This window comes from Acanthochromis polyacanthus, chromosome 2 (assembly GCF_021347895.1).
Source record: "Acanthochromis polyacanthus isolate Apoly-LR-REF ecotype Palm Island chromosome 2, KAUST_Apoly_ChrSc, whole genome shotgun sequence".
NCBI classification, from domain to species: domain Eukaryota; kingdom Metazoa; phylum Chordata; class Actinopteri; family Pomacentridae; genus Acanthochromis; species Acanthochromis polyacanthus.
In genome coordinates this window covers 4,958,325-4,982,824 of record NC_067114.1, presented here as the reverse complement: position 1 = coordinate 4,982,824, position 24,500 = coordinate 4,958,325, and the positions used below count along the sequence as shown (strand labels likewise).

At 41.1% G+C, this 24,500-nt stretch overlaps 1 protein-coding gene across 1 annotated transcript; it reads left to right on the top strand.

Moving 5' to 3' along the window:
* The first annotated feature begins 21,370 nt into the window (after window positions 1-21,370).
* On the top strand, window positions 21,371-24,474 carry LOC110960899 (serine protease 23). The gene is made up of 2 exons (XM_022208312.2): window positions 21,371-21,701; window positions 22,462-24,474. The coding sequence occupies exons 1-2, from the start codon at window positions 21,676-21,678 to the stop codon at window positions 23,645-23,647; spliced, it is 1,212 nt and encodes a 403-aa protein (XP_022064004.1). The 5' UTR covers window positions 21,371-21,675; the 3' UTR covers window positions 23,648-24,474.
* Window positions 24,475-24,500: the final 26 nt, after the last annotated feature.

Below are 24,500 nucleotides of genomic sequence, written 5' to 3'. Positions count from 1 at the left end.
TGGTTTTCTTAACAGTGTGGCTTAAACCCAGTCAAGCAGATCACTGGATAAATCATAATGCACCATAAGATGGTCAACACTGCAGAAACTGTTTGTGCTTTTTGCTTTAACTTAATGCTTATGTTAACTAGGGGATGAGGTGGGTAACAAGTATGATGAAAAACCGATTAGAGAGACAGGAAAACTGATCGTGTATCAAAAGTAAACAATAAAGAAAGCTAAACTAAATTCAACAGAAGGCGAGCTATTAACACAAAGCTGCTCCAAAGATCAAAACACCACACTTTTGGCTTTTAGTAAAACACGAGACACCAACACAGCACACTAGCTGCTGATCTGAACCACCGGCCATGTTGATCAAACTGGCTCAGCTTTTAACCATCCCAGCTGATTGTAAGGAGCCACAGGTGCACCTGGCCACTCTCACCGGGCGTAACTTCTGAGAACAAGGGAAAAACGAAACAAAAAGCCGAACCTACCCTACCTATTCACATACACACACCAAGGAATGTAACACTCCCTCCTATAAGAACAAACGTAAGTGCTTGCCTGCACTCTACTGAAGTCTCACACTCACAGGAACAAAACACTAATCTACAGCCATGGCCATAAGTTTGGACACAGCATGACTTACTATGTCTGTTTTGATGTCTATTACAGAACATAACTAATATTTTTTGACAGCACCAGTTTAATTAGTTAACAAATCAACAAGGGATATAATATTATCAATAAATTCCAACAATTGGAACAACTTTGTTCTCAAAACATAATATTAGAAGAAAATAACAAAAAAATGCAGTACTTTCACAACCGAATTTAGTAAGAATAACAAAATCACACCAAACTCTTTTGATGTTTTTTTTAAAATATGAAACTTAATATAGTTCTCAGGAGTTGTGTACTGTATTGTAAGTGACAATTTTGTGGTATTTTCTAAGATTCACAAGCGTCATGGTACTTGCGTCCAAACTTATGGCCATGGCTGTAAATGCGACTACTCACCCATAGGACCCGAGCATCAGCCACTACTTTAACTTTGTGGTTCTGTGCTAATGGGGGTCCAACACATCGGAACTCCTGCCTCTTATTTTCAGAAGCCTCTCTCGGTCAAAACTTCAACATGTTGATGGGACACAAACGAGATTTTCCCCTGCGACCAGGTGTTCGGACAACATAGTTTGTGTCCGATAGATTGCTTTCCAAAACATACAGACCCGGAAAATGAGCAGTGAGAGCAGAACTAGACATGGGAAAGACCTCTTAAACCTCCCCACACACGCAGACCCCATGACCAGTGCCTTCACTGAACACAGGAAGACAAAATTGCATGATTCCACTGTAAAATTCCAGGTAAGACCGAAAAAAAATTCAGTTTTAAAAAAAAATTGTAACAGTTATATTAGATGAATGATACGTTTCTACCCCTTATTCTTCCTCCTCACACACACACACATACACACACACACACTTTGTGAGTCTCAGCGCTGCCTGCAGGCCACTCCCCACGTCATCACCTATTAATCAACTACAGTTCATGCTCTCCAATCCCTCTGCACTTGTTCTGTGTCCTTTAATAACCAAGTGTCTCCTGATATTATGAACAAATGGCTCCCAGAGAGCTGCAATATTAAGTCAAGGTGGAAAGTTTTTTCCTTTTTAATGCAACAGTTTGGCAGATAACACAGGGAGGAGCCTCTGGAGACTTCAGTGTGTTCCAGCTGCTAGTAGATCACGCTAAATGTATTGCAGCAGCATGACTGATTACAGCACGGCCCTGCCTCAACACAAACATCACATTCAAAGCCAGTGTATGTGTGTGTGTGAGTTTGAACAGCACTCAGTACAGTATCTCCTCCAGTAATTGTCTGCTGCTAATGAATGGAGAACTGATTGATGGGAACAGCTGGAGAATAGAGGAAAAGGGAAAGAGAAATGGATATAACACTGATAACCTGCCAAAACCAAGAAGTGTGTGTGTGTGTGTGTGTGTGTGTGTGTGTGTGTGTGTGTGTGTGTGTGTGTGTGTGTGTGTGTGTGTGTGTGTGTGTGTGTGTGTGTGTGTGTGTGTGTGTGTGTGAGCCTGCCAATATGTGTATATGTACTTGTACTACTTGCCAAGATCGACTCTTGACAAATAGTCATTTTGACTTGTGAATGCATGTTGTGTCCCATGCCATGGAAAGCCACAAGTGGGCGTATTGCATAAGATGAGGTGGATTTGGTTTTAAGATCGATGTTGCAAAAAAGTCGGAGAGCAAAGGAGGTGCCCAGAGAACAATTCCAAATAAAAGTTTATGTTGCTCTGTGTTTGTTAGGACCTTAAGATTTGACTTGGTAACTTAATAAGCTGTCAGTTTTGTGTTAACTCAGCTTATTTTCACAGACCCCAAGTGGCCCACAAGGTATTATTGCTGCTTGATGACCCTTTAACATAAGGTGCAGCGTACATTACATCGCTGCTGGGTTCAGTGCACCGCTTGGTGGAGTTTTCAAAACTTCCAGCGCCTCGTTCTTTTCAGAGAGAAGCTACCAGATAGTTGCAAACATCTCAACAACTGAGATGCCCTATCTGTTGGCTGTGAGGGCAAACATCAGTGTTGTTTAATGTAGTTAAACTTTGGGTGTATGAGCTTGCCAACTAGAGCAATGTTTTGTGGAGCAACCCATTAAAATGAATGGGTTTCCGAGAGCAGTGGTGCCGTTGTTGCGTTGTGTGTGAAAGCTCCTTAGTGCTGCATGGATCAGTCAGGCATGCACTTTACTTCCTGTTTGTGGAGCCAGGGCTTGATACAGAAAAGTACACTCACAGAAGAAATATCTTGTGGCTCATGAGGAGATATTCACAGAATTTCACAAAAACTGCAGTGTAATAGAATTGCATACTCCACCTTTAAAGAGCTTAATATAACAGCGGAGTGAGTGACATTGATCGGCAGCTCTTGGTGTCAATCAGCGATGCAAATTCACACATCAAGTTTCACTAAAGTTGGCCTTGATGCAAACAATGTGTGCACAGATTTACCTCACCCATATGAGCAAATCCACAGATCATAGTAATTCCACTGAAATGAAATGACTTCACTGTGAAACTAAGCTGTTGTAAATGACAACGTGATGAGGCCCTTAGGTAGGTAGCAGATGACATACTTGAAGTACTACATCCTCACAGCTACAGTAAAATGAGGCTGTGTGTGTGTGTTTGTGTGCATTTGTAGAAAGCAGCTCAGGCCCAGCATCAGCATGTAACATAACATGATTACTTGCTGACATGGAGTCGAGCCAAACTCGATAGAGGCCATTTCCTGCCGCGGCCCCTGGTTCAGGCTGTATGTATTCAGTATTACGACACTTTGCGCTCAGCTTGACAGATTTTAGGGAAAAACAGACATGAGCTGCAATCCATCCTCTTCCAGAAGCATTTCAGCCGTGAATCCCTGGAGGAACTGTTGGATTACGTATGCATCCTACTGAGAGACAAACTGTTAGACTTACATCCATCTTAGTCAAAAACTGTCTTCAAATTCTGCTTTTTTAAACTGAATTACTTTGCAAATGGGAAAAGGAAAGCATAAAAAACTGCAACATTCTTGAAATACAGCAGGATCAGAAGGTTCATTTTAGTTGTACTGTGAAAACATTTTATAATCTTAAAAATGGGGACATAGTTGAAGGTTGTGTGAATAAATGAAATAGCAACATGGAAAGGGCACAATGACTCATTTCTTGGGAAAATGAGATTCTATACCTTTCCGAGTTACATTTTGCTGTGGGGAAATATTTCACAGGTATCGGACACAATAGGCGGAACAAATTATACGGGGCCTCTTCCTGACAGGAAAAAACAAACTACCGTGACAGTAAAGCTGTCCGGCCAGAACAGTACTGAATGAACTAACTCTGGAACAATATTCCCACTGTCATAAAAACATGGAAAACCCCTTTGTAGGGATGACGCAGAGGTCTCCCTCCTGCTGTGAGCGCACCCCTTCCCACACGGAAGCTCTCATTAACCCGAAATGCACCGCACTTCCTGCTGGTCAGCGATTGTGCCCTGGTTAAAGGGGTTACTATGGCAACGGCTGTTTTGTGGGAGCAGGGAAGAGAGGTCAAACGATGTGGTGCAGAGAAAAGCTTGTCTGGTGTGGACACAGGGGCAGACTGCGCAGTACGATGTCCTGTGGTTGTAGCTCTGGCCATGTTAGCTCTTGTAAATATGCATTTCATGAGGGATTAAAGCTTTGTGTGAAAAGTAACCAAAAAAATTAACCAAACTGATGCTCTTTCTTTTATTTTTGTGTTCGAGAAAGAACATTTGACGTACATTATGTTCTCTGACGGAATACGCAGGAGAATAACAGGAAACCTTCGGCTAAACAAGTTACTGTACCCATGTGAAGTTAGGATTCTCTGAGTCATACAGGTAGTTTAAAAACATCAGGTACAGTCCCCTGCAGCCCTACGCAAAGACATTTAAAAGGTCAATATAAAATTGAGGGACTTTTGAAGTCCATGTGATATGTCTTGCATACATTTTTATAAAAAGTAAAAAAAATATTGCTTTTTTTATGTTCGTTATCATCGTGTCTTTACAAATTCTATCATTATTTATTATGAAAACAATCATTTATTAATAAAAAATGACTGGATATCACAAAAATGTCAACTAAATAACTGTCCATAATTAATGACAACCACCTTTTTGACAATAAATCAAATTTTATAAGGCTTTCTGAGTTATTAATTATAAAAAAGTGTGTCAAAGGTCAAAGGTTCTTTATTGTCATATCATTCCACATTTGCACATGAAACAATACGAAATTGGACCCTGGTCCCGGTTTCAGCTAGCCTAGCCATGCTACACCCATGTTTCTGACGGCACAAGGGTCTAGGGAAGCTCGACAGGGAGGGAGGCGGGCTAAAAGGTTATCTATCAAATCCCTCTGCAGCAATTGGGTAGGTATACAACCAATCAACGCAACGAATAGGCTGACGTAGTTCCGAGAGCACCGGCGGATTGTGGCTAAGTCCCATTAGCTTCCCAACCAGGGGAGCCAACTGGTATATTAAGGATTTGCCATATCCCGTCGGCATAAGTCCAAATACGTCTTTCTTCTCAATGAAACACTTCAGTGCCATCCTTTGTTTATCTTTCAAGTTGAATTTTAGCTTCAAATCTTTAAGGGCTGTGGCCAAAGCCCAGTCGAAAGATAACAGTTTATTGTGCGCTGGTTGTTTCTGTCAGAATCGTCACGCCTCTGTCGTCACTTAGTTACGCCCGCCTTCTGACTCTACACTTCATGGTGATTGGTCCGGCCAGTTTTAGGAGAATCCAGCCTCGAGCCTTATGGAGGGTAACTAGACTCACCCTGGCAGAGAATTAAATTCGTTGCCGTGGGTTGTCTAGCGCGGCTAGGCTAGGTTTCAGCCATAAGACAATATAAAAACACTTTCATAAAAGACAATATAAGTATTAAGAGACACACTAATATATACAAACCTACAACATAAATATATGTACAATGAACCATCAGTTAGTGCAATATTTAGTAGATAAGTGTGAGTCAAGTATGGATTTATCGCACGTCAACAGGTTTACTACAATATCTTTATAAATAATTTTCAATTTTACTCAATTGTATGTATAATATTTAGAAGAATCTTTATGTAAAAATGCCATGTGGTGTTTGGTTATAGGCGGCCATGTTGATTTTAGGCCTGAAAACAGCAAAAATGTCAACTATGTTACAAAAGGTCCTGCAATCATAGATTAAGCCAGTAACTGTTATGTCCCCTTGTCCCCCTGTCTGTCCCCATGCTGAAGTGCACAAAACTGAAGTGCAGTTTCTGTCTTCAGTTTGTTCTCCTTACATCCCTTTAACTGGGCACTTAAGCACATCAATCTCTGTAAAGTTTTCTGCCAAACACCAGCTGAGTTAATTAACGTTTCTCGCAGTGGAAACAACCATTGTAAAGTTCTGATTCCTGAGCTAAACATCTCAACCCTTCCAGGAACACATTAGTTCTGGACACACTGCAGAACTTCTGCTTCTTTTCTTTCCACAGTGTAACAAACAATCTATCAAAAAAACATTGTCTTTGGCGGAACTGTTAACAGCAACAGCACAAAGCAGCCTCTACTGTTTGCTGCCTACTGGAAGAAAAACTGGAAATATTTCCCTGCAGCAGTTCAGGGAAAAAGATAAAACAGCTTCCTGAACGTCTTGTTAATTTCTGTGAAATTCATTTATCACTAACTGTTCTACAAATGAATTTCACTGTGAAGCCTTTATCAGTGCATAGATAAAGACAGATCTTGCAGTCTGAATCAGCGGATGTCTGTGGCAGCTGTTGCTCCACTCTGGAGCAGAACAGAATATGCAGTGACTTTTAGTACAGACCTGCTACTTTACAGATACTTTAACACTGGCGCCATCAGCAGGTTTTCTTTGATGCAGTAGATTGTTTTTAGTGCCAATTAGCAAATGTATTGCAAAGATTTTTCCTTATTTTGGGTACATATTGGCACTTTAACCAATTTAAGAAATAGACCAAACATGTGTTGTTTTTACTATTTCTTAAATTGGCACTTTAACCAATTTAAGAAATAGACCAAACATGTGTTGTTTTTACAGTATGAGGAGGGTCACTGTAACAGTCCAAAAGACAGTTAGTTTCCTGTCTATTTTTTATCATCCTGTCGTAATCTCATGAATTTTTAAATTCATACGGGCATTAAAACTGTTTCTGGCACAAACTGTAAATTGTGACATTTCGGTTTTCTTTGTTTCATATTTGTCTGCAATATCAATCACAGTGATGCGTATGGACAGTTTGATGCACTGTTGTCACAAGCTAGCATGTCTGGACCTGTCTAACAACCGAATCGAGCTTGAAAGACTTATTTTTGAGTCCGTCTAATTGGAGACATTTTACTGGAAAGGTTGTGTACTTGAAATGTAAGTTGTATGTTCTTTATTTTGTAGTTTTCACAGTGTCTGCTGGCTAGATGGGAAAATAAAGGCTAAAAAGAATCTGAATGATGCGTAGCCTTCATTTCATTGGACCGGACTAATTACAGTCACTATGCCTAATTAATCATCTAAATAATCACTGGTCAATAATACAAATTTCAGATAATCAGCTGGCTCGCTGTGTCCAAATTTTTGCTGTCTGTGTTGTAGTTCAGGCAGTTTCACGTTGAAATTTTCCACAAGGCTGCTGTAGCATTAATTTGAATTAAGGAATATTACCGGGATTTTACATTGCACATATTGTGACCAGAACTTTAGTCTTGATGGAGATATGTGGATTTCCAGGGAAGAGAGAACTGAACTCCATCGCAGAACTGAATAGCAAGGTGAATGTTGTCAGCTGTGTTTACAACCACAGCTGTTTTGTTTTCCTTTTGCTTTCTACTCATGCTAAATTGCACAAGCGAAGCTGCCTTCCAGGAAACAATCATCCTGTTTGAAGAAACTTCACTGGAGCTAAAGCAACAGGGATTCAAGCTTACATTCAATGCGAGCAGTCATGTTGTGGCTGGTCAATTGATCCATACTGTGAGAAAAAGCTTTTCACAAAAGAAAAGGCTGAAGATCAACAGCATGGAAACACAGTAAAGATTATTCCTGCTACACACCAGCATCTTAGTGGGGTGACGTTAGCATTTAGCTCAAAGCAACATCCTCAAGCATCCCGGAACTGCTAACATGACTGTAGCCTCGTATTTATTTATTTTTTACCACTGGACTTCTGAATTCTTCTGTCTTTTCTTTGGGGACCAAACAAACTGTAGCATTTTTTTTTAATCACAGCAAAAGCAAGCAAACATTCATAACATTCCAAGTTTGAAAAGCCCACACACACTAGAAGAAACCTCGTAGAAAAATAGGTTTAGAAACAGAAAAGAGGTGCTGGCAGATTAATTTTAGAGGAGGCAGGAGTTGAGCAGATCAAGCAGCTCAGCGACCTGGAACTGACTCACAGGTCCCAAATCCCAAACCCCATCATTTACATCCCCCCACACATCCCACACACACACACACACACACCAAAAACTCCCTGCAGTACAGTGGGAAAAAATTGGGTCTGAACCAAAGAAATGGAGATCATTTCATCATCACAAAGTGCAAAGGGGGCGATTGTGTTTTGCTGAGTGTTTATCCTGGTCAGGGGCGATTTTACCAGTATTGTTGACAGACTCAGACCGTCTCTGAATGGTTGGGAAAGTTTAATATGCGACCTTTTAGCTGTGATATCACAAACATAGAGAGGTGAACTATGAGAGCGACAGTGGCCAGTCCGCTTCCACAGCAAAGCAGGAAACCTGCAGTTGAATAGCAGTCATTGTGCTGATGGTGTTCTGGGTTTTCTGAGTCACACAGAAAATGTACTGCACTGTCCTTGCAGCTCTGTGGAGATTAATAGCGTCTCCTGCACAGCAGATGCTCATCTTTCTCTGCTCATTGTGCCACATACTGAACTGCTTGTTGCTCTGTGAAAAGTTCACATGCGCACACACTCGAAAATATTATCTAAAGTTGTGTGCTGACTGTGAGACTTTTGTTTCTTAATCACACAGAACTGCTGCAGACGGAGGAATGAATGTGTTTTTGCTCTGAGAATTACAAAGGCTCTGGATGGCAGCCATGAAAAAGCAAAATCCCACAGGAGTTTACAGATGGACTGGATTCACAGGCATTCCTGATATCTGGGGTCTCTTTGTGGCTAACAGACCGTCGCTTTCCTCAGTGTGTGGTTGCTCTCTCAGGGATGGGTGGATGCTCACAGTGACTCAACTCCACTTGGATCAGGCTGAGAGCAAATAAGGTACTGATCTGGAGACAGCAGAGTTTGGCAGGCTGCGCATTTGAATTATAAAAGCATGTTGCTGGTAATGTATGAACATTCACGTGAATGGTATGATAACAAATAACACGTGAAATAAGATGTGTTTACTGTTGTGAAGAATATTTGGGATCAAGTTCAGTGCTGCTGTGAAAAGGTTTTTTTGCTTTGTGATAAAGTCTAAAGTTTGTCTATTGTATGTAGGACTGACTGCATGAGCATTTAGGAGTTTAAAAGAATAACTTTTTGACATACATTTTGACAAGTTCTAGCATATTTCATAATGTAGTATTGCTTTTACTTAAATGAAGGATCTAAATACTTCATCTTCAACTGATTACTTCTGATTAATTCAGTGTATTAAAGGTGAACTGCAGTGAAAAAAAGTCATAAAAAAGTAAAAAGCTGACCATGATGCCAGAAAAAAATATGAAAGAACAATGTTAAAAATGGTGGAAAATATTTCTTCATTTTCTTACTTTTTACTGATTTAAAAACAATAAAACTGTGTCATTTCACAGCCACATTTGGTAAAACAATAAATAACAATTTATAAGAAAACAGATTATTTATGTGGACAATATTTGCAGTTTTGGTCTGATTTGTTGCAGTCAACATGCAAATTAATGCTTTTTTTCTGTGATTTTACTAGACATTATCTGTAATATACCAAAAGAGTGAAAATCTGTAACATAACAGTAAATTGCTCTCAGTACATTTACAGCTACAAATTCAGATTTTTACAGCGAGGACCGTACTATTGCACTATTGCTTTAAAATAAATTAGACTAAACATTAAACACAATCAGAAACAATTACAGCTTGAATCATTTATCAGTTGCATTAGATGTTTAAAATATAAATATGAGTGCATTTGTTAGCTGCAGAGTGGCAGAATCTGGAGGTTTGTAGAAACTGTTTAGAGAGCAAAGCCAGCAAGAGTCAAATTCTGATGTGTTAATTTGAAGTGTAAACTATCCGTCAGTTATTAGAGCTACTGAATTCAGCTGCCTCTCTGACACGTCACCGCTGTTACTCAGCTGTTCATACTTCACGATTTCATTGGAATCAATTTGTTTTATCAAATTATATCAAATACCCCACTGTCCCATAAAACATCACTAATTGAAAACAGCCCACCATATAATTTACAAAGTATGATGTACACTTCCTGTCAAAAGTTTTAGGACACTTTCTCATTCAAATAAAGTAGAACCTGTCCTACTTTTGACAGGGGGTGTATCTACCAAATTTGGTACACATGTGCAGCACATCAGGCTGAACAAAAAAGTCAGTGACAGCCACATTCCAAACCCAACAGGAAGTGAGCTATTTTGCGTTGAATGTCAGATTTTGCCCATTTTTAATTTTTTTCTAGAGCGAACTCCTCCTAGGGGGAAACTCCAATTCACCTCATATTGTCCAGTACATACAGGAGGCCTTAATGTTCCAAAGTTATTAAAATCTTTTTCCAAAGTCAAAGGGCGTGTCCGTGGCGGCCTCTGGAATTTTGATCCTTCTCCATGAAATTTCAAATGCTGTGTAAATGCCCTGAACATGCTCCAATCTGCCTGAAACTTTACATGTATGATCAGAGTCCTGCCCTGATCACATCCATATGATGAAATACACCCCCTGTCCAACGTTTTAGGAAAGGTTCTACTTTATTTGAATGAGACAGTGTCCTAAAACTTTGGACAGGGGGTGTAGGTTTGCAGCTGTCTCATAATTTGACCTTTGCATAATGTAACTTTGCATACAGGTGAGGAGAAACTTCACTAAAACATCAGCAAAGAAGGAAAATCAGAACTCTCAGGAGTCAGAGGGAGCGAAAATTATTCCCTCTCCTCATTCCATCAGCATCACGGGGGAACTAAGCTGTCATATTGCTCTTAAAAGCCACAAAACTGTATAAAACAGCAATGTTACAACACTGGTTAACCGCTGCCTTGTGTTATCGTGTGACTGTGGTGTTTTAACATGGTAGTACAGATCCAAAGTAAAGATGGACCAACTATTCTAACATTCTGCAAGAATAAAATTACTGTCTTTACTATGTTCTGAGTGATATAAAATCTTCAATTCCCAATCAGACAGTTCTGTCTGACAGCAAAGTGGTGCAAATATTTCCAAAGAATGCTTTTAAACTGACCCAATTCTTTCTTTTCTTTTTTGAATTAGATATGTTTTGATGTTTTGTTGCTTACCCTGTCCAGTCTATCGCTTAGCTTAAATGCAAATCCTCCTGTCTGTTTGTCCACATGGGAGACATACTGACAAATATTGATATGTACCTCATATAAGCCCACTCTAAAGAAACAGAATTATCTCTTTAAAAACAGAAAGGGTGTCGGCCTCTTGCCTAAAAGCTAAATGTTCTGCCTCTCAACCTACTTTTGGAACCTGTAGGAAGAAAGTGACCCTGCACTCTGAGAGAAGAGTGTTTTACTAGAAAAATATGGTTCTCTGAAACCTTTAAGATGTGAAACAGGTTGGTCAATAATGGCTTTGTATATGAGGAGAAGGATTTCAACTTCAACTGTTGATTTTTTCAAGAAATCACTGAAGAGAAGCTGATATGGGGAAAACATGATCTCTCTTGCTAGTTCCTGTCAGTATTTTTGCTGAAGAGTCTGGGATCAACTTTGAGGCTTTTCAGAGAGCTGTTAGAACATCCTGCTAATAATCATCAGCCAAAACTGGTGAGGAGAAACTCCACAAAACCTCAGCAAAGAAGGAAAATTCAGGGAAAGTCAGGATAGCAAGAGTCAAACGGTGCATTCTGAAAATGCGAAAAAAAAATTCTTTTCATCATTCCTTTAGCATCACGAGTGTATAAATTGCACTCATGACCAGCATTCCCATATCTGATGGATAAATACCACAGAAATTCTGCTTTACAAAAGATTCAATGTTTTGATTTAATTACCCTTTGATTTGATTGCATGCACTGATCTTGTGAGTCAAAAAATGACCTCAGAAGAGAAGAAAGTTCAAACAATATTTACCTACTGAGTAAATCAAATTAAGTTAGTTAAGACATTGAATTACAACGAACTGAAGACCGTACAAAACCCCCCAGAAAACCTCATTTCCTAAATGTTTTGTCATATCTTTCCCAAGGATTTGAGTCATTTTCCAATAAGCTAGAGTATTGCATGCCATGCCAAACCAGTGGGTTTACCCATAGTCATGGTGCAAAACTCCTTTCCTGTAGGCGAAAACTCAAATAACTCAGTCATCAAAAGTGTTTGTCTGTGAGGGGACACCGAGGGAGAGAAGAACTGCTGTGACCGGGAGGGGAAAAACATTGAGTTAATTGTTCATATGCTGTTTCTCATTATAACTTTCTTTTGCTTTCTCTTTCAGACTGGAACTCTGACAGTATAATGTGTGTGTGTGGGTGATTAAATGCAAAAAAATAGGAAGCAAAATTACACTAAAGATAGTCTTATCAAGGCTGATCACTGCAATTTGTGGTTGACATCATCTCTAGCATATCTAATCGCAAAAAGCATCACAAATGACAACATTGTTTGTGTGCAGAAGTGTGAATTATTGTACTGCCCTCCCTATAAACAACTTCCATAATTATACCTGAGTGATAAAATTACAATGATGTTTCACCGGTTGTACACAGCTTTGTATAACGTAAAATTCTGACCTCCAGTGGTTTAATTTCTCTTACTGGTGTAGTGAGTTAGACTCCAGGACAACAGGCTCACTTCTGACCAAACCCAACCACACCGCTGGGTGACAAAACTTTGAACTGGGGTGGGCTGTAAACTGAGAAACAACTCCTAAATTTGTAACTACACCTTCAAATTATGCTAAAATCCTCCCTGCCAACATCTAACAGAGGAGCAACAGTGCCTGAATGTAAAGTCATACTCTGTTGCTCCAGAATAGGAAAAGAGGAATAAACCTTGTTCTTGTATGACACCATCTCACCACAGTAACCTGCAGCTATGTGTGAAAGGCACAAACTGAGGCCATCCAGTCAGCAAGAGTTCTGCTCTCTACACTTGGCACGGCAGCTGCTAACAAGCTTTTGCGGCACAATTTTACGTCAAATTCCTATTCAAAGGTTCTCATTCGGACTGGAAGTGACTCTTAGGAGCCTTGTTTTTGGCTTGTGCTCTACAAGTCACACAATTACGCGAGCTTGCACTCATTGGCATTTGGTAGAAGTTATGCACCAAAAAACATAGCAAAACAGCAGCAAAAAGCAGGAAAGAATGAGAATATTGGTCAGCGCCAATGTTAATGCAGATTCCAAAATATATATAGAAAAAAACAGAAAGATTTCCTGCCCAGAGAATGCATAACTGTATTTAAAACAAGTCAAACACCACATAAAAGAAACATCCTAAAACACTGACGTGAAGTCTAAATAACAAATCAGCAATGTGACGTTAACTTAGTGCAGATAGTGTTGGTGAAGGTGAACATGTCAGTTGGTAAGCGGGAAACAATTTCAGCACAGAACTGCCAGCAACATGTTTTAGACCATTACTGCATTCTCTGGTGACCGGACAACTCTGACAAGTTTAATTTTTAACTATTAAATGACCATCAGGCAGGGCCCCATAAACTCAACTGTCCCTACAGGGTTGATTGTATAATGTCAACATTCTAGTGTATGCAACCGTGATGAGTTTGCATTCAAATGTGGAGTGGTCATCATGAAGTGATTGTTGGGGAAATGGACCTGCGAGTATACTTCTCTAATGCTGTTGCTATGCAGTCACACTGTGGGACTTCTAAAGGGCATACGGATTAATGAATGAATTTACAAGATGACATAAGCATACATACATAGGGGAAGAAAGAACAGCCTCCAACCAGAAAAATATGTAAACTTCATCACCAAATACCTCCTGGAATGTACTTAGCATGAAGAGTGGAAACGTTCTTCAACTGCGGCAGAGAGAGACGATGTTTACCATCTTTTATATGAGGTATTAAAAGTTATGAAAGCACTTGCCAGCAGTCGCATTATCATTGTTTGGCTTTGCCTTGAGCTTTAAACTTGGCTTAAGTTCACCTCAAGATTTCACAGCGAATAATTTCTCTAAAGACCTCTGTGATTATCTAGTTTTTTTGCCAAACAGCTGTTTTTGTGGCCACGAGGGACGAGTGAGAGCAGAGATCCGGGATGGAAGAGATTATTCAAACACGTGAGGCGGAGAGACAGGAAAATACAAAGACGGAACAGAGAAGACGGAAAGAGACAGAAGGATGTAAAAGGGGAGAAGTCTAACATGTGAGTCTGTCCACACTTGTTTGATTGTGTCTGTGGTCAGAAACGAGAGGAGGAGAGTGGGAGGAATATAACAATTAACATGAACAGCACTCTGGGGAATGTCGGTTTCCTTGACAACGGCGGGCATAGCCAAACAAGCGGGCCCTTTCATAACAACTCAAAACAAACAAACGTCTCCCTTATTAGCACCCTGGCATCGGGGCATCCCTTCCTGTCATCCGAGAGACGAGGTTCAAATGTTGCTTTCCAAAAAACTCTTCCTTCATATTTAGTTTCGCTTCTGCCCTCCATATTTCAAGTGTTTTCAAAATGTGGGTTTGCACTGATAAATACTGTTGTGAAACAGCAAAAACTGATCTGTTGAAACTCAAAGAACTTTGCGTTCCTGTCTAAGTGTGAGAAAACAGAACTTCCTGGCAACGCTGTGGAGCTGATCAAACGAGGGGGATGAGAGGAGGATGAAGACACCGACCCTCCTGCCCCAAATACTGCTCCTCAGAGGGAGAAACAGAGGTATGTGTGTGAGTGTTAATTGTGAATTTGTGTTGTGGGATGGGTGGGGCTTTTGGTAATCCAGAGCAGTGTTTGATGAGCCAGCAGGTCCACCCTTTGTGCTGGCAAAGGTGCTGTTCTATAATCAGTTGCAGGAGACCTTGAACAATAGGCCCAACAGCATTTCATTTGCTTGCTTTGCCGAGAGCCAGATGAGAAGACTGATGCTTCTTTAAGTCAGTCAGCAGCTTGTTAGCTTAGCTTAACATAAAGACTGCAAAAAGATGGAAAAAACAAGCTTGGATCTGCCGACAAGCGTCTCAACAGTTCACTCATTAACACGTTTTATCACGTTTGTTTGATCTGTACAAAAACCAAAGCGTAAAACCAGCAATTTACCATTGTGAAAAGTATTTCCTGGCCAGAAGATTGCACTTTAACAGCAGCTCAAAAGGAACACTATGGGGATTTTTCAAAAAACAAAAAAACACACAAAAAAAGATAATGTATGGACTTCTACAATCGCAACCCTTCTCAGTCATTACTTGCAGGGTGGTGGATTCATCTGCAAAGGCCTGTATTTTCGTATTTACTTCTTTTTTTTTGCTTAGTTCAGAAATTTTCTAGGCTGCAACTTTGGGTAGTGGGTGTATTGATCCTAAACTATAACTGTTTGCAGGTGAAGCGAGAAATTTCTGCAAAGATGTCACAAGTAAGTAGCTACATGGCTAAATACAAAGAAAAGCACAAAAGTGAATCTAGCTTACATCCGCTGGCAAGCATGAAAGGAAAGAATGGGGATAAACAGCGACGTGGATTCAACTTCTTTTCTTTCGGACATATTGGTGCCACTGGTTAGCGTCGTCAGCTAGACAAATTATCGGTTTTTCCATGACAGTAAATGCAATGTTTGAAAATAGTAAAACAATGACAAGGAGTGATGTTGACTTGGGATTGAGGGGCCAGTTGTATCAGCACCTCCAAGTCCAAGGCCATGTTTCTCTGCCAGAAACTGGTGGATTGTTCCCTCTAGGTTGGAGGGAGTTGCTTCCCCAAGCTAAGGAGTTCAAGTATCTCAGGATCTTGTTCATGAGTGATGGGAAAATGCAGCATGAAATGGACAGGCGGATTGGTACAGCGTCAGCAGTAATGTGGGCGTTGTATTGAACCATTGTGGTGAAGAGGAGCTGAGCTGTAAGGCGAAGCTCTCAGTTTACCAGTCCAGCTACGTTCCAACCCTCACCTATGGTCATGAGCTCTGGGTAGTGAGCAAAAAAAAAAAACAAGATCGTAGATACAAGCTGCGGAAATGAGCTTTCCCGGGAGGGTGGTTGGACTCAGCCTTAAAGATAGAGTGCGAAGCTCAGACATACGGAGGGAGCTCCAGGGAGGCTTTCTTTGGAGGTTTTCCAAACACATCCACCTGGGAGGAGATCGCGGGGCAGACCCAGAACTCGCTGGAGGGATTATATATCTCGTCTGGCCTGGGAACGCCACAGGATCCCCCAGGAAGAGCTGGAAAGAGTTGCTGGGTGGAGGGACGTCTGGAATGACCTGCTTCATCTGCTGCCTCTGAGACCCAGCCCCAGATAAGCAGAAGAAAATGGATGGATGGATGGATGGATGGATGGATGGATGGATGGATGGATGGATGGATGGATGGATGGATGGGCCAGTTGTACCAACCAACAACTGTAGCCAGCAGTTACCGAGCATTTAAATATCCATATGGTAAACTTGATATTGAAGATACTCAATACAAACTATACAACTTTCATACAACTTTCTCATTTGGTCGCACGTTATCACAGGCAAAACACATCACTTGCCGAACATTTTCCTCTGATAGACACGACAATTTCACAAGAAGAGAGGGTTTTTATGGGTAAAGACTACACCGAAGTTAAAAAGTACTACTTTCTACCACTGTGGTTAACACAGTAGCTGCTTGTATCAGTTAGAGAAACACAGATACAGCTTAATACAACATGCCAGCATGCTTTTCTGGCCATTCTGATCCAAAATCCTCTGCAAAGTGGAAGATACTTGACATACATTTCAGTTTCTGAGCAAGTTTAAGCAAACTTAACTTGAAAAGGTAATGTTTATGGAACTTTGGGCAAAACATACTTTTTCTTGTAGATTTGTGCTGTCAAAGCACATTGACACACTGGTTTGCATACATATATTTATTTTTTCCCTTTATACCAGCATCAGTCAATCACCAACTCTAACTGGTTCTTAGTGTTACTGAATGTTGACTGGCACTACAAAATATGATCGCCTTCCTCCAGTATTTGCTCATTTACCATAGATACCGGTATAATTTTGCATCAAATTTAATTTTCTGTAAATCACTTTTCAAGCAATAAATGGCCTTAAACCAGATTATATAAATTAGCTTATCCTTTATGTTAGGGAGCTATTAGAGGTCAGCTGGTTATTCCCAGGGTTTGCATGTGAATAAGGAGGACTGGGCCTTGGACATTAGACTCGCAACTGTTTCAGTTTCTATGAAATCTCTACTTGAGCCCTTCTATTATCAGAAACCATTTACTAATGTTTGATATATGACTGTGTTTTGTCTTCACTTTATTGTTTCCCGTCAGTTTTATAACCTTTGTAATCTCTGCTTTCATGTTGTCTGGCTGCTTTTATGATCATTTTGTTTTGCTAAAACTTCGCAGTGATGTTGAAAAAAGATCTGTGTAAATAAAGTTTATTATTTTATATATAAGGTTGAGCTGCCGAGAAAGCAGACTACTTACCAAAGTCCTATACTTTTTCTTTTTAAATTTTGCACTACAGACGGCAACAGATTTATGAGCAGGAGGATTAAAGGTCAAGGCACAATGTTATGGTGATGTATGATGTGCTAATTGTGTGCATGTGCTTTCTACAACAGCACATACTTATAAGGGCAAATGCAGTAGATACTGAAAGTGAAAAGAAAAAGAGTGCAAGTTGGAACATAGGGTTGGCACAGCTTTAACAGCAGGTGGAACAGCAGTGTTTTGCTGCCCTCCCCGGCTGATAGCTTCATGCCCGTTTCACCTTGGATGTTGTCAGATACATTCTGTTTCGCCATGCTAAACAAAGATGTGGCCATTATTTTACTGCAGGAAGTTAAACCGCTGGAGATCAGCAAAGTTTTTAAAGATGTGCCTCTTAGAAAATATTTTTAATTAGTGCTGCCGGGTGATTTAAATCTTTGGACAGAGCCGCGTCAACTGTTTCTCGTGAATCCAGCTACACATTAACTTATACATTGCTGAGAACGGTATGGAAATTCTAATCTAACTGTTCTCAATAAGCAGATGAGCCTTTTCTTTATTGTAAAATGTTAAACCATCGCTTTCATTTTACAGTAAACAGTGTTAGTTCCCAGGAATGTGATCATTTTTGCTGCACAAATTCCCTCTATTGACACATTTCTGCGGAACAAGGCCTGAAGGGTGGAGGCTGGCTGACTGCTCAGCCATGCATGTCTCCCACCACTCACCACCCACACCCCTTTGTTATTTTCTATTTATCTCTCTCTCTTGCTGACGGCAGTTGTTCCTAACAAAATCATTACATACCATAATAACAGCTTGCATAATTTCAGCATGGATGGCTGAAGTGGAAAGCAAACTTTCAACATTGGCATCAAAACCATTCTCATTCCCACTGAACTAATCCCTCAGACAAAAGCACTGAGGTGGCTTTTCAATGTAAAGGCCCTGTTTCCGAGAGAACCGCAGCAGCAAGATGTGAAAGGAGTGAGGCTTTTGTTGTGAAATAAACAGATTTCTCCCAAGTGATTAATGCCAAGAGTCATGAGGGTGGTCAACCCAGTTCAACAGAGAGAGGGGGAAAAAGGAGGAGGAGGAGGAGAAGGAGGAGAAGGAGGAGGAGGGGGATTTTGGTTGTGGTGTTCCATCAGAAAAACGGATCTGGGTCAGCATTTGTGCGACGAGCCGGTCACACAGTATGAGCAGCATCTCGATTTTTCTCTTAAGCACTAACATACCCATGACTACTCACTCAGAAATTTCCTTTTCCATCATCTACTCTGCACTCTGAACATTTCCTCTCTCTACAACAACAGTTCTGGAGAGACGGCACAGGCTCATCCAGCTGTTCGTTCTGTGCTGTTTTTAACAAAATGCCAAATGGTCCTAAGATGTGAGCAGCGCCTCTAAGTTTCAGAGTGAAGCAGATCAGGGGCGTCAACCAAGTCATCAATGAATACTATTTGATGAAGCCAGGAACAGTACCTATACTTACTAGATTTATGTTATAGGTACCACTTCCTAAGAAGTAAACCTATATCAAGAATGTTCAGGTCTTGAAGACTTGCTCGAGGTTATGCGTGTGCTAGTCCATCAAAGCCTTCCTCAAGGCTGAAGGTATCACCATGTGTCTTTTCTCATGTAACGAGAAAGAAATTCAAGTTTTTCTAGTGTACTTTTATCTGATAGCCGAAGCTAATATGGCTATCAAAAGGTCCTAGTTAAGCTCAGCACAAAAATAAAACAATTTCACAAGTAAAAACATGAAATCATCACTTTATCAAACTGCTTATAAAACTGTGGAAAGTGTATTTAAAAAAAAGCACAATGACATAAAAGTTAAATTTGTAAAAACATAATTTCTTCTAAAATATTTCTCTAAAAGCAGTACAAATAAAGTGCTACAACTCCCAATCAGTCCACTCACAACCAGTCTGCATTAATACATACCGACTTAATTTACTGACTACAGCATATTTCAGACACTAAATTCATGAAGCTAAAGCCAAACTTTCAATTTTCAAAAATTTCAAATTGATGTACAGAAGTGCTAATGTACTTATAATAAATGCAATTACTATTTTTTTTTTAATCCTTTGATCTTTCTTTGTAAAACAGTGTTTTTGATTGGTCAAGTTGTGAAAAAAATCTCCTTGAAAGCTGCGAATACTCCAGCAAATCTTCATAACACCTTACTTTAACATGATTTTCCTCTAATGCTGCATGTATTTTCTGGAAACTCCTGCTGAGATTCTGAAGCAAAATCTTTTTTACTGATTATTATAACGTTCTAATATGAAGATTATGTAGTTATTTCCATGTATAATTGCCCATTAGGTAGCTTGGAAAGTAAACTTATAAGCATTTAGGCTAATAATGCAGGACCGCATTTATAACTGTACGTAACAAAATTGTAAAGGCAACATGAAATGATTTAGTAAATTCTATCAATCTTTTTAAAAACAGGGAAAGAAGTATTTGTTATTCCAGGAAGCAGTTAGCCTAGCCGCGCTAGACAACCCACAGCAACGAGTTTAATTCTCTGCCAGGGTGGGTCTAGTTACCCTCCATAAGGCTCGAGGCTGGATTCTCCTAAAACTGGCCGGACGAATCACCATGAAGTGTAGAGTCAGAAGGCAGGCGAAACTAAGTGACGACAGAGGCACGACGATTCTGACAGAAACAACCGGCGCACAATAAACAGTTATCTTTCGACTCGGCTTTGGCCACAGCCCTTAAAGATTTGAAGCTAAAATTCAACTTGAAAGATAAACAAAGGACGGCACTGAAGTGTTTCATTGAGAAGAAAGACGTATTTGGACTTATGCCGACAGGATATGACAAATCCTTAAGCTCCGCTGGTTGGGAAGCTAATGGGACTTAGCCACAATCTGCTGGCGCTCTAGGAACTCCGTCAGCCTATTCGTTGCGCTGATTGGTTGTATACCTACTCAATTGCTGCAGAGTGATTTGATAGACAACCTTTTAGCCCGCCTCCCTCCCTGTCCAGCGTGCCTAGACCCTTGCTTCTTCAGAGCATGGGTCTAGCGCGGCCAGGCTAGGAAGCAGCATCTTTATAGCAGAATGAACGTAGAGGTAAGGACGTTGTCTATGCTGCTTGTGGAACGATGTCAGACTCTGCCTGAAGACATAGGTGGACCTTAAAGGTGACAGGATCCTGCTGTTGGACACATGCACAATTAAAAGTGGAGTTGAAAGCATTCAAGTGCTTGCTTCAGCTCTTACTGCAAGCCAGAATCCAGCACATTTACAGCCCGTTCTCGTCTTTCTCTTGCCATCTGTGGCATCATGCCATTTGGATAAAGCCCCATTTAAAGGTGGATTTTTATTGTCACTGGTACAAAGGAGTGTCTGTGTACTGGTCAGGCTATCTGATCCTGGTCCTTTAAAGCAGATCTGGGTGTGGATTAAGTCAGTGGTTGAGAATTTGTCACCAAATGAACAACACAAAACCATTTTCTGCACAATTGACTAAATTCAACAGTTTCACCACCAGAAGGGGGATTATCAACCCTTCCGGTGTCACAATGCATGCTGCATTTATATTTCTTATAAAGTGTACACCACTCACAACAAAAAGAGGACAAGGAAAGTTAAACAAAGGATTTGTTTACAACCTGGCAACCCCACATTGTTCCTACCAAATTTTGCAAATTTCTTTGTTGCATAAATCGATGCAACTGGATCCCTTTGGCATGCTTAACTATAGTTCTGACAGTAAGAAAACTGAATCTGTTCTCTTGATGTGTGGAAAAGTACGTGATCATTAATAAAACTGGCAATGTGTTTAAATTAATTCACTAAAAATGGACATCATCATTACAAACAGCTGTAGTTAAATTACAGTGATGTGCAAAATGTAAATAAAAACTGCAATAGACTTCATCATAATTAACCTTAATACTGAGTGCAGCAGAGTCTCCTGTAGACCTATCCAGCAGCAGTGATGTGATCGTCACATGACCGTGCTGGGGTCAGAAACACTCCTCGCCTGCGGATAACACACTTCGAGCTCCGGCAGACGGGAGACCTCCTCCTCCTCCAGCAGCGCACAATGATCCAACTCCTCTGCTGGCGACCCGGCTGCTTCTTTTGGACGAGTCCAGGCTGTCACGGATCAACTAAAGTCGGCAGTTCTTGAGAAGAGAGGCCAAAGGGGACAACTAGTGTCTATTTGCAGCATTTGAACTTCTGTCCTAAGCTCTGAGTGCTCTGGATCGAGGGGTTTTTCCCTCAGTGTTCAGCCATCACCTCACCTGCAGACGTTAGACCATGCGCTCGCGGGTTGCGCTCCCCCGGTAAGTTACCTCTGCGTAGGGTTTGTCCATGCGTAAACTAGGAGCGGATTTGCGGCTACATTAGCAAATTAAGCTGCAAAAACGTATCTAAGGCGAAGTTACACAGTGGAAAAATAATTATTAAGTCTACTGTTAACATTTTAATGACGCACCTGTAAATTAAATTAATAACATTTCTCCTAAATAATGAATCCAAATGTGGTCTTTGACTTCTGTTGGGAGTAAGAGTTGCAAGAAACATGATGCCAAGTTTAGAATTTTGACATTTTCCTGCAACCTTCCACTACAATACTGGATATTGTATTCAGGAGATGAAGTCAGAGGGGAGGGTGTGAGGTTGCTTACAAAACTGTAACTTGTATCACCCCTAACCCATTTACAAAAAACTGTCTGTTTCCAGATCAGCTAAATGTTATTCAGCCACTTTTGCAGGCTTCAGGCCGATCCCTCAGGCCACTGAAGGAATTTTCCACCAAAGCCTGATCTTTGCCTTGTTTGTCATATTTGCAGCATTAAAAACAGTGGAAGGTTCCCGCTGCCAAATTCCTGCACAGATAAAATTCTTCAACTTCAATTACTCTCCCTCAGCTCCCATGCATGCCATAAATGCATGATGCTGGCTGTAGGAATGAGGATGTTTGATCAGGGGTCTGGGCATCCGGTCACGTTTAACTGCTTTTGTTCTGCAGAAAAAATTGTGTCTGACACCTCTGATGTTGATCACAGTTGTTACTTGATTTCTCCTCTCGTCCATCCTCAGGTTTACCTCCCTCCTGTTTCTCCTTCTCCTTCCACCCGTTTTCTCCTCCTCCTCCTCCAAACCTCAGTGGATTCTACAGCGTGTCCCCGTGGTCCTCCCACAGCAGACAGAAACTCGACCAGCTCCTCACTTTCTGTCTCCGGCTCGCTTGGATGTCAGCTCCCCCTGTGACCCAGAATGCCACAAGAAAGCCCCTCGCCCGAGCTACTGGGACCTGCGGCGTCTCCTGGCTTATGAGACCCTTCACTCTGATGGTCATCTCACTGAGACCGCGATTGGGATCTATGGCTACAACCCCAGCCCTAACACCAGTCCAGCCTACTCCTCCGGGTCATCCGGTAAGGCCGAGAGGTCACATGTCAGAAGAAAGCGACAGATTTTTGGCCATGATGGGCGTTTTAGCATCGCTGGGCAGGACTTCCTGCTGAAATATCCATTCTCAGTGGCTGTCAAGCTGTCCACTGGGTGTTCTGGTACACTGGTGGGAGATCGCCATGTTCTCACAGCTGCTCATTGTGTTCATGATGGTAAAAACTACGTGAAAGGAGCTCAGAAGCTCCGGGTTGGATTTTTAAAACCCAAGCAACGAGATGCACAATATTCTTCCTTCTACCTTCCTTCCAACTTCACCAACCACATTGAAGGTGGCCCTGCTCCATACGCCCCACCGACCAACGACAAAATGAAGTTCCAGTGGATCAGGGCCAAGCGCACCCATGTTCCCAAAGGATGGATTAAAGGGAATGCCAATGACATTGGCATGGACTATGACTATGCTTTGCTGGAGCTCAAGAAGGCCCACAAACGCCGCCACATGAAGTTAGGAGTCAGTCCTCCGGCTCAGAGACTGCCTGGTCGACGGGTCCATTTCTCAGGATTTGATAACGACCGTCCAGGACAGCTGGTGTACCGGTTCTGTCGGGCTGGCGAGGAGACGTCAGACCTGTTGTACCAGCACTGCGATGCTCAACCTGGGGCCAGTGGCTCGGGAGTCTATGCCCGGATGTGGGACGGGCGGCGCCGGCGCTGGGAGCGAAAGGTGATAGGTGTGTTTTCTGGGCATCAGTGGGTGGAGCGACAAGGGGCGCCTCAGGAATTTAATGTAGCGGTGAGAATCACACCTCTGAAGTACGCTCAGATCTGCTACTGGATAAAAGGAAACTTTGTGGACTGCAGAGAGGGATGAGGAGGATGATGACCACTAAGGAGTGTCGCTACAGAACCACCAACCAACTACACATCGTTCTGGAATATTGGGAACTCAAGAACATCACACTTTTCAGCTCACTACCTGTAGCAGTGACATATTAATACAAATATTCAAATTTAGTTTTCTGCCCATTCTCAGATGCCAGCATCAGTACAGAGCAGATACAAATCCAGTATTGATGCTAAATTATATGAACATGGCATTTTGTTTTTGCGTCTTCACTCACATTTCTAAAATATGAAAGTTTCTTCTTTAAACACTCATCCGGATAACCAAGTTATCATCAAACCCCTTCGATCTGGAATTTGGACTGATAGAGTAGGACCAGTAAACTGTTTCTCTACAAATTATAGCCTGTTTTTTGTTTCTTTTATTGAGCTAATACTAAAGATTGCACTGTTAAAACTTTTTCTACTGAAAATGGTGTTTGTGGATGAATGTACAAGTCAGCGACCAAAGTTGCCAACTGTTTCTTTCCAAACGCTTTCCTCTGTGGACACACTAGTTATCTACAAGCATAGTGTATATGTTTTGAAAGAGTATTCAACTTGTTATACAGGTTGATGTTAAACTGCATTTGTCTCCTGCCAAGGGTGTGGATTTCGTTCCATGAAGCACCATTTGTTGAATGTTATTCTTTATCGCTTAGTGCCATCTGGTGGCTACTGCAGGTGTCCACAATGAGCATGATGCCAACTTTGCCTAGGCTTACATAAGCACTTTTATTTTTTAACTTTCTTTTCTTATTTGTGTCTTTTCTTAAAAGACTGGTGGGTTTCATGAAATATACGCTTTGAAAAAGAGGCAACTGTGTCACATATTTCTTCTC